The sequence below is a fragment of the Mus pahari genome, chromosome 2 (assembly GCF_900095145.1).
Source record: "Mus pahari chromosome 2, PAHARI_EIJ_v1.1, whole genome shotgun sequence".
NCBI classification, from domain to species: Eukaryota; Metazoa; Chordata; class Mammalia; order Rodentia; family Muridae; genus Mus; species Mus pahari.
In genome coordinates, this window is record NC_034591.1 from 77,672,066 (window position 1) to 77,683,438 (window position 11,373).

The window sequence follows — 11,373 nt, forward strand, 5'->3', positions numbered from 1 at the left end:
AGAGAGAGAGAGAGAGAGAGAGAGAGAGAGAGAGAGAGAGAGAGAGAGCACCAACACTTACTGCGGGCAGAGAAACAATTCACCAGAAGCAAGAAGAAAAAAATCCAGTTCAATATGACTTAGTTATCCCACCTTATTCAAACTTTTAGAGTCTGACACCAGGCAGTTTATTTTAGACATATCTAAGTATGGCACAATTTTGGAAACAAGTTTCCTAGTAGCAATTATGCCAATCAAACAAGCAAAATAAAGCTTGAGATACTACATTGAAACTACTAAAGTTAGCGATAGCTTAAGGGTGAAGGATCTAGTATAGTCTCTGACCAAAATAGTGCAGAGGTCAGCAAGGCATAAAGTATGTGTGTCATCTCCCATAGTGATGGGTTGTATTGACTGAGAAGAAATGCTAAAGCTAAAGGTCAAAGAATGAAGTGTCTGGGATAAACATAATAGTCTAGGAGACTCAGGCGTGGACTGGCCTTACAGACAGCACAGATTACCAGGCTATAACTTCATCTGCTCCATCCTTCTGGGTGGAAAGCAGGTACACATCCCTTCCACTGAAGAGACAGCCTGTGTGTTTACCATTTTCAGTTAATGGAAAGAAAAGTCAGTGATGGAAGTCTATACTATTTATAACATAGTAATATTATTTATACTGTTAAAAATAACCACAGTTTAATATGAATACCATATGTCCTTTTCAATAAGTAACAAGAATTATTTGATAATCCTTAGTCATAGAAAATAGAACTCACTTAGAAGTAAATAAAAAATAATTTATTTAAAGAATATAAAAATTGTTTTATATCCTAAAATAATGATAATATCATTTCATTACCTCTTTGTAAAATTGAATATTGAAGGGGTGTCAGTTTCCTTTTAAATGTACAACTTATAATTATTTCATATGCAGAAACTAAAATAAGAAGGAAGAGTCACTGAGTGAGGAAAACCTTGTTCACATAACAATTCCATGTATCACTTGAGTTTGAAGTGTGGGCTACACTAGGTGTGTGCATCTGTGTACACATGTGCAAGTAACACATGCTTCTAAAGCCTCTGAGGACAAACATTGCCAGTCAGTCAGAGCTTATATGTCATGGGAGCAATAACTCAATATCCAAAATGTTGTAGAGAACTGAGGAAGGACTGGAGCCAGACCCAGACCTACTGAGGGTTTTGGCAGTATTCTCTTTTATCTTTGTACAAGTGATAAAACAATTATGATAGGTAAGAAATGCCCAGTCCTGCTCCACAGTGACTGTTGGTTCAGGGTCACTGGGCCTTTGCCTATCCTGTCCTGTATTTCTATGGACAGCAGTGCTAAAGTAAAGCACTTGGTGAGACCACTCCCCAAAGTGACTGTTCTGCCTCCAGCAATACTGGTCTTCCTTTGTGCTCCCATTATTTGAGCACTCCCATAATGTCCTTGTCCTAAGTAGCTAGTCACGAAGAAAACTGATCACGAGACAGTTGCTAACTCTGGCCACCTATATTCAGAGACTATATGACCCTTGCCTTGTCTGACCTTGGCATTCTTCAGCTGTGCTAATGAGTGTACTGCCCCAAGAATTCCCAGAAAAACAGCTCTGGACTGAACCTGGCCAGGTCCACTTCTGTGCTGTAAGAACACATACTAAGGGATTAAAAAATACCTTGAAAAGCAGTAATCAGTGTGAATAGAAAACAAGGGTCTTAGAGAATAATGTAAAGTGAATAAATACATTAATGAAAAAAAAAAAGAAAATCAAGACTAGGGTTGAAACAGTTTAGTGATGGAGCATTTGCTCAGCACACTGGTACCATCAGTTTGATTCTCAGCAATGATAAAAGGGGAGAGGAAATAAAACAACACACCTTCTTAGCTGGGCATTGTGGCACATGATTGTCTTCTTGAGTACTTTGGAAGCTGGGGTAGGAAGGTTATAGGTTTAAGGCAAATGGGTCACATGGCAAGCCATTTTCACAAAAGATGGAACACACACACACACACACACACACACACACACACACACACACACACACACACACGGGGGTGGGGTGGGGGAGAGAGACAGTGACAGAGACAAAGAGACAGAGAGAGACAGGGAGAGAGACACAGAGAGAGATAGGTGATATAGATAGAGAGACAGAGACAGAGAGAGAGGCAGGGAATAAAGAAAAGGATTCCAGGGCTTCACTTGTCAAATCCTAGCAAAAAAAAAAAAAAAAGCTTTGCAAAGTAAAAAAAGGCAAAGGAGCCAGAATATGTGCCTGGTTGAATGAGCTATGTAACAGAGGTGGAAGTCACATTCAGGTAAGCTTGTCCAGAGGACACAGTCTTCTCCAAGTAGGAGTTGGTGAAAATCAAAATACACACTGCAGGGATCAGTATACATAATATAAATGGAAGTAACATCCATGCTTTTATAGAACACAGTGCCTATTTCTTTGTCTGGCTGCCTGGCTTCCTGCCTGCCTGCCTGTTTGTCTGTCTAGATGACATGTAGACTCTTCATGATTCCCAGGCTTATTTGGAATTCCTAAGTAGCCAGATGAATGCATGGTACCCGAGTGTCGGTAATCAGCCACGTGGCAAAATAAATGGGATGTTTTAATATACCTAATCAGGAAAAAGACCAGCTATATGGCCAAGGTATTTGTAAATATATTTTGAGTCTGAGTCTTATTTCTGGGAGCATGGGGCTGGAAGGAAGAACAGGGTGTAACTACAACAAGCACCATTATGTCCAGCTTTCTTGGTCTCTTTAAAACAGACATTCACTCAGAAGTGGCTCTGGTTTCTGATATTAGGACCTGATAGTGAAGGGTTTTTATGAGTTCAGTAAACAGAATGAGTCTCAAAAGCTTTGAGTAGTAATTCAGTTTTAGACAATCTTACAAGTACTTTTAAAGAAGAGTGTCTTTGCACATGGCCCACGGAATCAACTGACCAGGCCTCATGAGAACATGAGAGATCAGAGAGCCTGCAGGAGTCTGACCTAGGTACTCTATACATTTTATGGCCGAGTAGCTTGGTGTTTTGTGGGACTTCTAACAGTAGGAGTGGGGGCTATTGCTTATTTTTATGCCTACTTGTAGGACCTTTTTCCCCATACTGGGTTGCCTTGTCTAGCCTTGATACGATGGGATGTGCCTGGTTTAGTTGTAGCATGTTATGCTGTATTTGGTTGATGTCCCTTAGAGGCCTACTATTTTCTGAGGGTATGAGGGGGTGGGGTGTATGAGGGATAAGTATGGAAGGGATGAGGAATGGCTAGGGGAGGGGAGAGAGGGGAAACTGTGAACAGGATGTAAAATATGAGAGAATGATAAAATTTAAAAGAAAAGAATGTCTTTGCTTTCAAAGCCATCTATGAATAGGACCAGCTAGCCACAAAAGAAAGGAAATGTCCATGCTGAAGGTTAGTAGTAATATGTAGGCTGGCATACAAGGGCCACCCTCAGGCTTCAGCCCTTGGACCCTTAAAACTATGCTCCTTTAGTGCTGGCAGTTCGAGAAGGCCCAAGACGATACTACTCAGGAGCAGCTGTTAAGTTCCCTCCATATTCATTTGTAGCTGCTAAAATCAGAGGGCCTATATTTCCTGGAGACAATCCTCTATAAGTGTGAATATTATGAGCTTAAGTACCATGAAGGATATTCAGACCATATAGCTATTCAAGTCAGAGCTTTGACTCAGAGCTTTGAACTGGAGCTAAAGATACAACGTCTAAGAAAGAATGCAGAGTAGAAATCACCCCTCATCAAATCGAAGGAATGTAAGAGAGACCCCCGAGACAGAAGGACAACCTGAGACACGTCCTTCCAGAAAGCAAAATCAAAGACAAAGGGGTTGTGTCAGTCCTCTGTGGACAACTTTAAATCAAGCTTCCATGGGAGTAACAACTGCAAATGATAACAATCTGTATATAGAAAGTCAAGTCCTTAGTGTCTGAGAAAGGGATACAGACATGAAAGGTTCTTGTTCCAGGGGAAGTACAAACCTGTCATAGTAAATTTTCTAAGTACAGTTGGTCAGTGGATGCAAGAATTCCAGTGAAAGGCTATTGGGAGAATGAGATTTTTAGCGGTCAAAAGGAAACTTCGAATGTTTCCCTTTTCTAGTACATCTGCCTGTAATCGGCTATTCCCTCACTCAGATCAAGTTTCTCATCAGAAATCACGAGGAAGTTGGCACTGCACGTTCCTGACAGGACACAGAATGAACAGCTCATCATTTACAGTGTGTTCTTGCCAAACATGTTGAGGTTGCTGACAACCAGCCTCTACATAGAACCTCCAGTCATAAGAAAGACTCCAACTAGGGGAGCAGGTTAGAATAATCCATAAATAATCAGACAAAGCCCGAATACATGTCATTATATATTTGTCCAAAACATAGAAAACTAAACTGAAAATGAATCCTAATATTAAGCATGAAATCCAGGATGAGTTATTAATTTTAACAAATGTACCATGATCTTATCATGAAAAGTAGAGATAGGGTATATATGGTAACTATATGCTTTGTGCTCGTTGTCCATCAACAATCACCACTCAAAATAGTCAAGTTTACTAACTAAAACAAAAGCAATCGATTGTCGTTCCCACTCATTTCAGCAAATTTGAAATGTTTTTAGTATTACAAGGATTATAATTGTTTTTTGTTATAGTAACGACATAATGAAAGAGCTGATGTGGTCCACATGCACCTGTCCTTTTCCTACACGCAGGCTCATATAGCTTGCCCAGATCTTTCTAAATAACTTAGACAAACTTGAACTTGAAGTTTTGACTTTCCTCCTCTATCTTCAATAATATTCTCTATCTTCATAAGGAGCATATTTGAGACAGGAAAAATGCAATAGGAATGATCATACCTTTACATATTTCATTATAAACACAAAGTATGTATAAAACACATATAGCAAGTTATACAAGTACAGACACACTGATACAGAGATGCACAGAGATTTTATGACATTGACTTTTACATTTAAGTGGACAGCATAGATTTCAATTTTTATGAAAATGACAGTTTTTCGTTAGTAAAACTTTCAAAAGAATGGGCCGCTCTTGAAAGAGACTTCCCAATAGCAGAGCTGTGTCAGGATTGCTGTTTTCATCTGATAGCACAAGCAGAAAGAAAGGGAACACATTCTTCTCAAATAGGGGGAAAAACCACTGTGGAAATATCCTCCCACAGAGGCACAGCCAGACTAGTCTCAGAGGGCTGGGAACTTTGGAACATCCTAGTATCTGAAATTATGAAGCCTTCCTCGGCCAGTGATAGGTATGCTCATAACAGAACATTAGTAGAAAGACAACTGTAAGGAAGGCTAGCCCATACCCTGCACCATCACCTCATTAGAGTCAAGCAAGGGGCACAAAGAAGACAGAGAATATACTCGGAGCCTTCTCATATTCAGCCTGCTGACTTACAGACGTCTATGCCTATGAAGTCCATAGGCATAGACTTCTGATACACTGCAATAATAATCCACACACTGAGCTGATTTAAGAAATGTGTAGAGGCACATCTTTCACACAGGAAGGGGAAGTCAGTGCAGAAAATTTTTGTATTGGATGATGTGGGAGTCTGCCATTGTCCTTATCTCTTCCTCCTCTCCCATACTGGCACACCTCTGATTCTTTTTGAGAGGGTGAGAAGCAGAGTGCTCCTTTCAGCTGCATTCTGGCAGTGTATCTTTGTTGACCAGATGGCTGACGGTATGAGTTTGGTCAGCCAATTGTAAGTGGGAGGTGTTGGGGCTAGTAGCACAATTCTTTAGAACTGTGCGATGGTCCTGTAGAGGCGTGACTGTTGTGGGTAACTGATCCCTTCCTGGTTGGATTGAAAGCCTGCTCCAGATGACGACATACCTAAAACTGTAAACCTAGCTAAAAACTCGTGGCTTGGGAGGAAATAGACATTGGTGGGAAAAACAAACAAACAAACAAACAAACAAACAAGAGAAAAGGAGCTGAGTGGTGCCAGTCATCCGTCTCTGCTCAGATTCAGTGTCTGAGCTGCTTCACGCTCCTGCTGCCGGGCCCCACTGCTGGAGTGGACTGCACACCCAAACTGTGGGCTGAAACAAACTTTAACTTCCTTAATTTTAATTCAATTCTAGAATTCCTTAAATTGCTTTTGTTAGGGCATGTTGCCACAACAACAATAAAAGTATATAATACTTGGGACTAACTCTGTACTTCATTGCATATGTAAACAAACTGATAATTTATTTCTGAAAGTAAAATGGGTATTATACCATGAATTTATCAAGCAAATTAAGACCATTTAAGCACGTGCAAAGACACTTCAGACTAAAGAAATGGTGCACTACCCTCACCTACCACAGGAATGGCTCTGGCCCCACTGACCTGTCCCCTGTACACAGAGGTCTCCTAACTGTCCCAGGAGCTTTGTGTTGGCTCTATTCCGACTGTGGATGCTACTGACTAAGAACAGCCTGATTGGCAGTCTGTGAAAGCTAGCTCTCCTCTGTAAAGGAATGAACAGGTGTGAGTGTTTTTGTGCACTCCTTAAAAACGAGAAGGGAGAAGAGAAGTTTTTAAAAACAATATAAACGAAATTGTTCTTTACTAGGAATGGTCATTAGGAACTGCCCAGATTGCTTCCTTGGAAGCTGGAAGCGGGTGAGAGCTATGGGAAGTCTACTTTTGGACAAAACTAGGCCTTGTCCAAAGTCATCCATAGGACAGCACAGATAGATCAAAGATCAAAGGATTTCCATCCAGCGGGCCAGATAGTGGAAGGGTGGGACTCTGAGAACAGCAGCACAGATAAGGCTTGGTAGGCAGAAAGGGGCCTGTAATCAACATTCCTTCTCCACAGAGGGAATGCTAGGTTTGATTTCCCTCTCTCGTGGTGCTAGAATTCTAGAGAAAAATAAACAAACAAACAACCTCTTCCCGAAACAGAAGTTAAAATACGCCAGATCAGGTTGTAGTTTGTGGGAGAAGGATTTAAAAAACAACATCCAAAAAACAATTATGAGTGAGAGAGGGGGTCTGCACTAGGACTGGACACAAGTGGAAGTCTTGAAATTCTCCTTTGACAGCAAGGAATGGTCCTTACATTCCTGCACCAGCATTAAGGTCCTCAGCGCCATCCGTCACGCTGCCTTGCCTCTGGTACCCGGCTCTGTGTCGCTGCAGCCGCAGAAGACGTCAAAGAGGCTCTGTGCACTCCTTGGGTCTTAAGAGAAAGAAGACCTCGCAATTCCTATTCCTGCCTCGTCAGCAAAGCGCGGCCACCTAGAATCACCCTGCGTCGCCCTCTGCTGGCCTCAGCCGTGAGCCACACGCTGGGTTTCCGGAGGCGGAGCATTGGCCAAGCCACGCCCTCCCCCCAGAAGCCGCGCCTCCCTCAGCGGGCTCGCCCGCGCATCCCGCCCCCTCGCCGACAACACGTTCCAGCGGGGGCGCGCGCGCGCACCTAATCCCCTGCCTTCCGGCTCGGCCGCGCCGCTCCGTTGCGCGCTGGCTCTGCGGTGGCTGGCGGGGTCCCTTCCACTGCTGGCTCTGCGTTCTGGCCGGTCAGGCGGAGGGATGCCCGCACCCTGCTTCCCGGCGTCCCGCGCGCCTGGTGACCAGTCGCCCGCTGCAAGGCTGTGGCCGTGACCCTCTGCCTCCGACTTTCACCCAGCGTCCGGCTCGGAGCTTGCTGGCCGGCGGGGAGAGGCCCTGGTAGTGTCAGGAGGTAGGCTCTCAGCTCCCGGGGGGTGCCTGCGAGCGTCATTTGTCTTATTACCTGTCAGGTTGATAGGCGGCGATGACCTCGACACAGTTGCAGGGGTAGGTATGAGTTATACCGTGGACTGATACTGAAAGGAAAACGTGTTTGATATTTTCCTATAGGTTTCAAAGGCTCGAGTACCTCTACCGCCCCAGCAGCTACTTCTGTGGTCATGGAGATCGTCTTGCACCAGGATTACTGTATGGTCTTCACCCAGCCTACCACCCCCTAGTTGCAGCCTTGGGTCCTGATTTCCACCAATGAAGTTTTTTTTTTTTTTAATCCTTTCTTGAATCATGTGATACCACTTGTCCGCTGTTTCCCTTTCAGTTGCCATTAGCAATAAGTTCTTTTTGGTTTAAAGTACTGAGTTGTTTACCAGTAGTCCACTTATACTCCGAGAGGTGAGATGGCTCACCTCTGCTCCCTGTGACTTTCCTAGGTACTCATCAGGAGTCCTTGCCTTGAAGAGAGCTTTCACTCACTTGGCTGTCTGACACAGACAACAACAGTCAAGCTGTGAGGCTTCCTGCTCAGTGTCTCTGTCTGTGCAAGCCCGAGTAAAGTGTCTAAGTGTGCAAGCCCGAGTAAAACTGTTTTCTTGAACATAGCATAAGAAAAAAAAAAAAAACCAAAACCAAAAAACAACAACAACAAAACGTGGTAATGGCAAAAGTTGCTCATCATGAGAATGTTTTAGAAATCTTGGTAAGGCAGTATTGATTCAACTTAGAGCTTCCAGTAAGGCTGCAATTTATGAAAAGAGCAAGGAGGAAAAAGAGAAATGAGGGTTAACTGGAGCTATTCCTTGTCATAGGAACAGGTTAAGTTCTAAAATGCAAAGGGAAAAACTCAAACTTTCTTTGAAAATTGTTACACCATCCAAGTCTTAGGGAAACGTTGAGGACTCTTAAGCCTTCATTTTCTGGTCTCTTTGTGTTCAAATCTATGTTGTTCGTTGTCTAAAACAATTAGACTAAAATGTTGGGGAAACGTAAACGTGTGGTCTTGACAATTAAAGACAAACTTGACATTATTAAGAAACTTGAAGAAGGCAACTCCTTCAAAAAACTTTCTGTCCTGTATGGAATTGGTGAATCCACAGTTCGTGACATTAAAAAAAACAAAGAGAGAATTATAAACTATGCCAACAGTTCAGACCCTACTAGTGGGGTGTCCAAGCGTAAATCCATGAAGTCGTCAACGTATGAGGAGCTTGACAGAGTGATGATAGAATGGTTTAATCAACAGAAAACTGATGGCATTCCAGTGTCTGGAACCATCTGTGCAAAGCAGGCTAGGTTCTTCTTCGATGCGTTGGGCATGGAAGGTGATTTTAATGCCTCTTCTGGCTGGCTTACTCGGTTTAAGCAGCGCCATGGTATTCCAAAGGCTTCTGGGAAAGGCACAAAATTAAAAGGTGATGAAACTGCTGCCAGTGAATTTTGTGGTAACTTTCAGGAATTTGTGGAAAGAGAAAATCTCCTACCAGAACAGATTTATGGTGCTGACCAAACTGGATTGTTCTGGAAATGTCTACCAACGAGGACGTTGGCTTTTGACACTGACCAAAGTACTTGCGAGTATAGGACAAGCAGAGAAAGAATCATTATTATGTGTTGTGCAAATGCCACAGGTTTACATAAGCTCAATCTCTGTGTTGTGGGGAAAGCAAAAAGACCCCGTGCATTCAAAGGAACTGACCTTTCAAACCTTCCTGTCACATACTTCAGTCAAAAAAGTGCATGGATCGAGCCATCTGTTCTCAAACAGTGGTTTGAAAAGTGCTTTGTGCCACAGGTGCAGAAGCATCTGAAATCCAAAGGGCTTCGAGAAAAAGCAGTACTACTTTTGGATTTTCCTGCAGCACATCCAGCTGAAGATCTGCTGAGCTCAGATGATGGCAGAATAATAGTGAAATATTTGCCACCAAATGTCACAAGTCTAATTCAACCCATGAGCCAAGGAGTTCTAACCACAGTCAAAAGATATTACCGAGCAGGACTTATCCAGAAGTACATGGATGAAGGAAATGATCCCAAAACATTTTGGAAGAATTTGACAGTGTTGGATGCAATTTATGAGGCATCAAGAGCCTGGAACCAGATAAGATCAAACACCATAACCAGAGCGTGGAAAAAACTTTTCCCTGGCAATGAGGAAAATCCCAGTGTGAGCATTGACGAAGGAGCCATTTTAGCAGCTAATTTAGCAACAGTTTTACAGAATACCGAAGACTGTGAACATGTTAACATCGAAAATATTGAGCAGTGGTTTGACTCTCGGAGTAGTGGCTCAAACTGTCAGGTGTTAACTGGCATTGTAGGTGCTACAGACCGGGCAAAGGTCACTGAGCAAAAACCTTCTAGGAAAACTAGGAAAGCAGAACTGAACCCAGAGAAGCATATTAGTCATAAAGCTGCACTTGAATGGACTGAAAATTTGCTGGATTATTTAGAACAACAAGATGACATGCTGCTCTCTGATAAGCTGGTATTGCGGAGGCTTCGGACCATTATACGAAGAAAACAGAGAATACAAAATAAAAGTCATCTATAATACTCCCTTCTGTTGCTATGTATTTTCATCTTTGTGACTTCTGTCTGCAGTGGAATTTATCTAAAGCCAAATAAATGTTACAGATGACTAGGATTAGATGGTGGTTTGGATTACTTAAATTACAGCTCTTTAATGTTGGCTCTGATTGAGCAACGACATGGAATTTATTTGTCAGTGTCTAAACTATATTATACTAAATAGATCATAGTATACTGGAGGCTGAGATATGTTGTATACTGAATTTCAACATGTCTAGTGATGAGCAATGCACACTGTAGGCTCTCAATAAATCTTGCTCAAATTGAACTTTCATGACTTTTTCTGAATATCAGTTTGTAAAGTAAAAAATATTGGGGATGAGTCCACATTTCCATGGGTGAGACTATTAAGAGGGTTCAGAGAAGATTGTACTTGAAGGATTTTGCTGTGACTCTGTTGAATTAGATAACAGTAGTGTAAACCCTTGGAGACAGCATTGCTTTCTGGCAAAATTTGGGTGGCAAGCTATTGAGATTGACCACTGGTGATTATAGTGAAGGAAAAGGTGAAGGTTAAACATCCCAAGAGAAAGACATGAGGTGTCAGCCTTATTCTACTTGAAAAAAGTTATTTAATTGTGAGGAAGGTAAACCAGCCTTTTTCACAAATTTTAATTTCCTAAAGAATTAGTGTTTAGAAAATTAAAAGGTAAGCTTTATTACCTGTCATCTTTATTCTTTAAAAGGGTGTCAGAGTTGTTAAAAACCTCATAAGTATTTATGTAACACTAAAGCTTGAAAAGTACACCATTGTTTTCATGGGGTGTATTTTTTGTGAAGTGCTGAGAATATAAGCATACATGCAGACTGTGGAACCAGTACATGAACAGTGAGCTGACATGCAATTGAACATGAGGAAAATATGGTACAAAGGCCTCAAGTTGGTGTGTGACCTAACCACAGCCATGTTATCTTCACACAGGAAAACAACCCATTTCTCAGAGATTGAAAGGATTAAATGTAAACTAAAGTGTTAATCCTACTTACTCAGGATCTATTGGTTAAGTATCGAGTGATCTCTATAGACA

The 11,373-nt window shown here is 42.1% G+C and overlaps 1 protein-coding gene across 1 annotated transcript; it reads left to right on the forward strand.

The window, feature by feature from the left end:
* Window positions 1-7,417: 7,417 nt before the first annotated feature.
* Window positions 7,418-10,403, forward strand: Tigd2 (tigger transposable element derived 2). The gene is made up of 2 exons (XM_021190933.1): window positions 7,418-7,712; window positions 7,871-10,403. Exon 2 carries the CDS (start codon window positions 8,730-8,732, stop codon window positions 10,305-10,307), a length of 1,578 nt encoding a protein of 525 aa, XP_021046592.1. The 5' UTR covers window positions 7,418-7,712; window positions 7,871-8,729; the 3' UTR covers window positions 10,308-10,403.
* The last annotated feature ends 970 nt before the right edge of the window (window positions 10,404-11,373 follow it).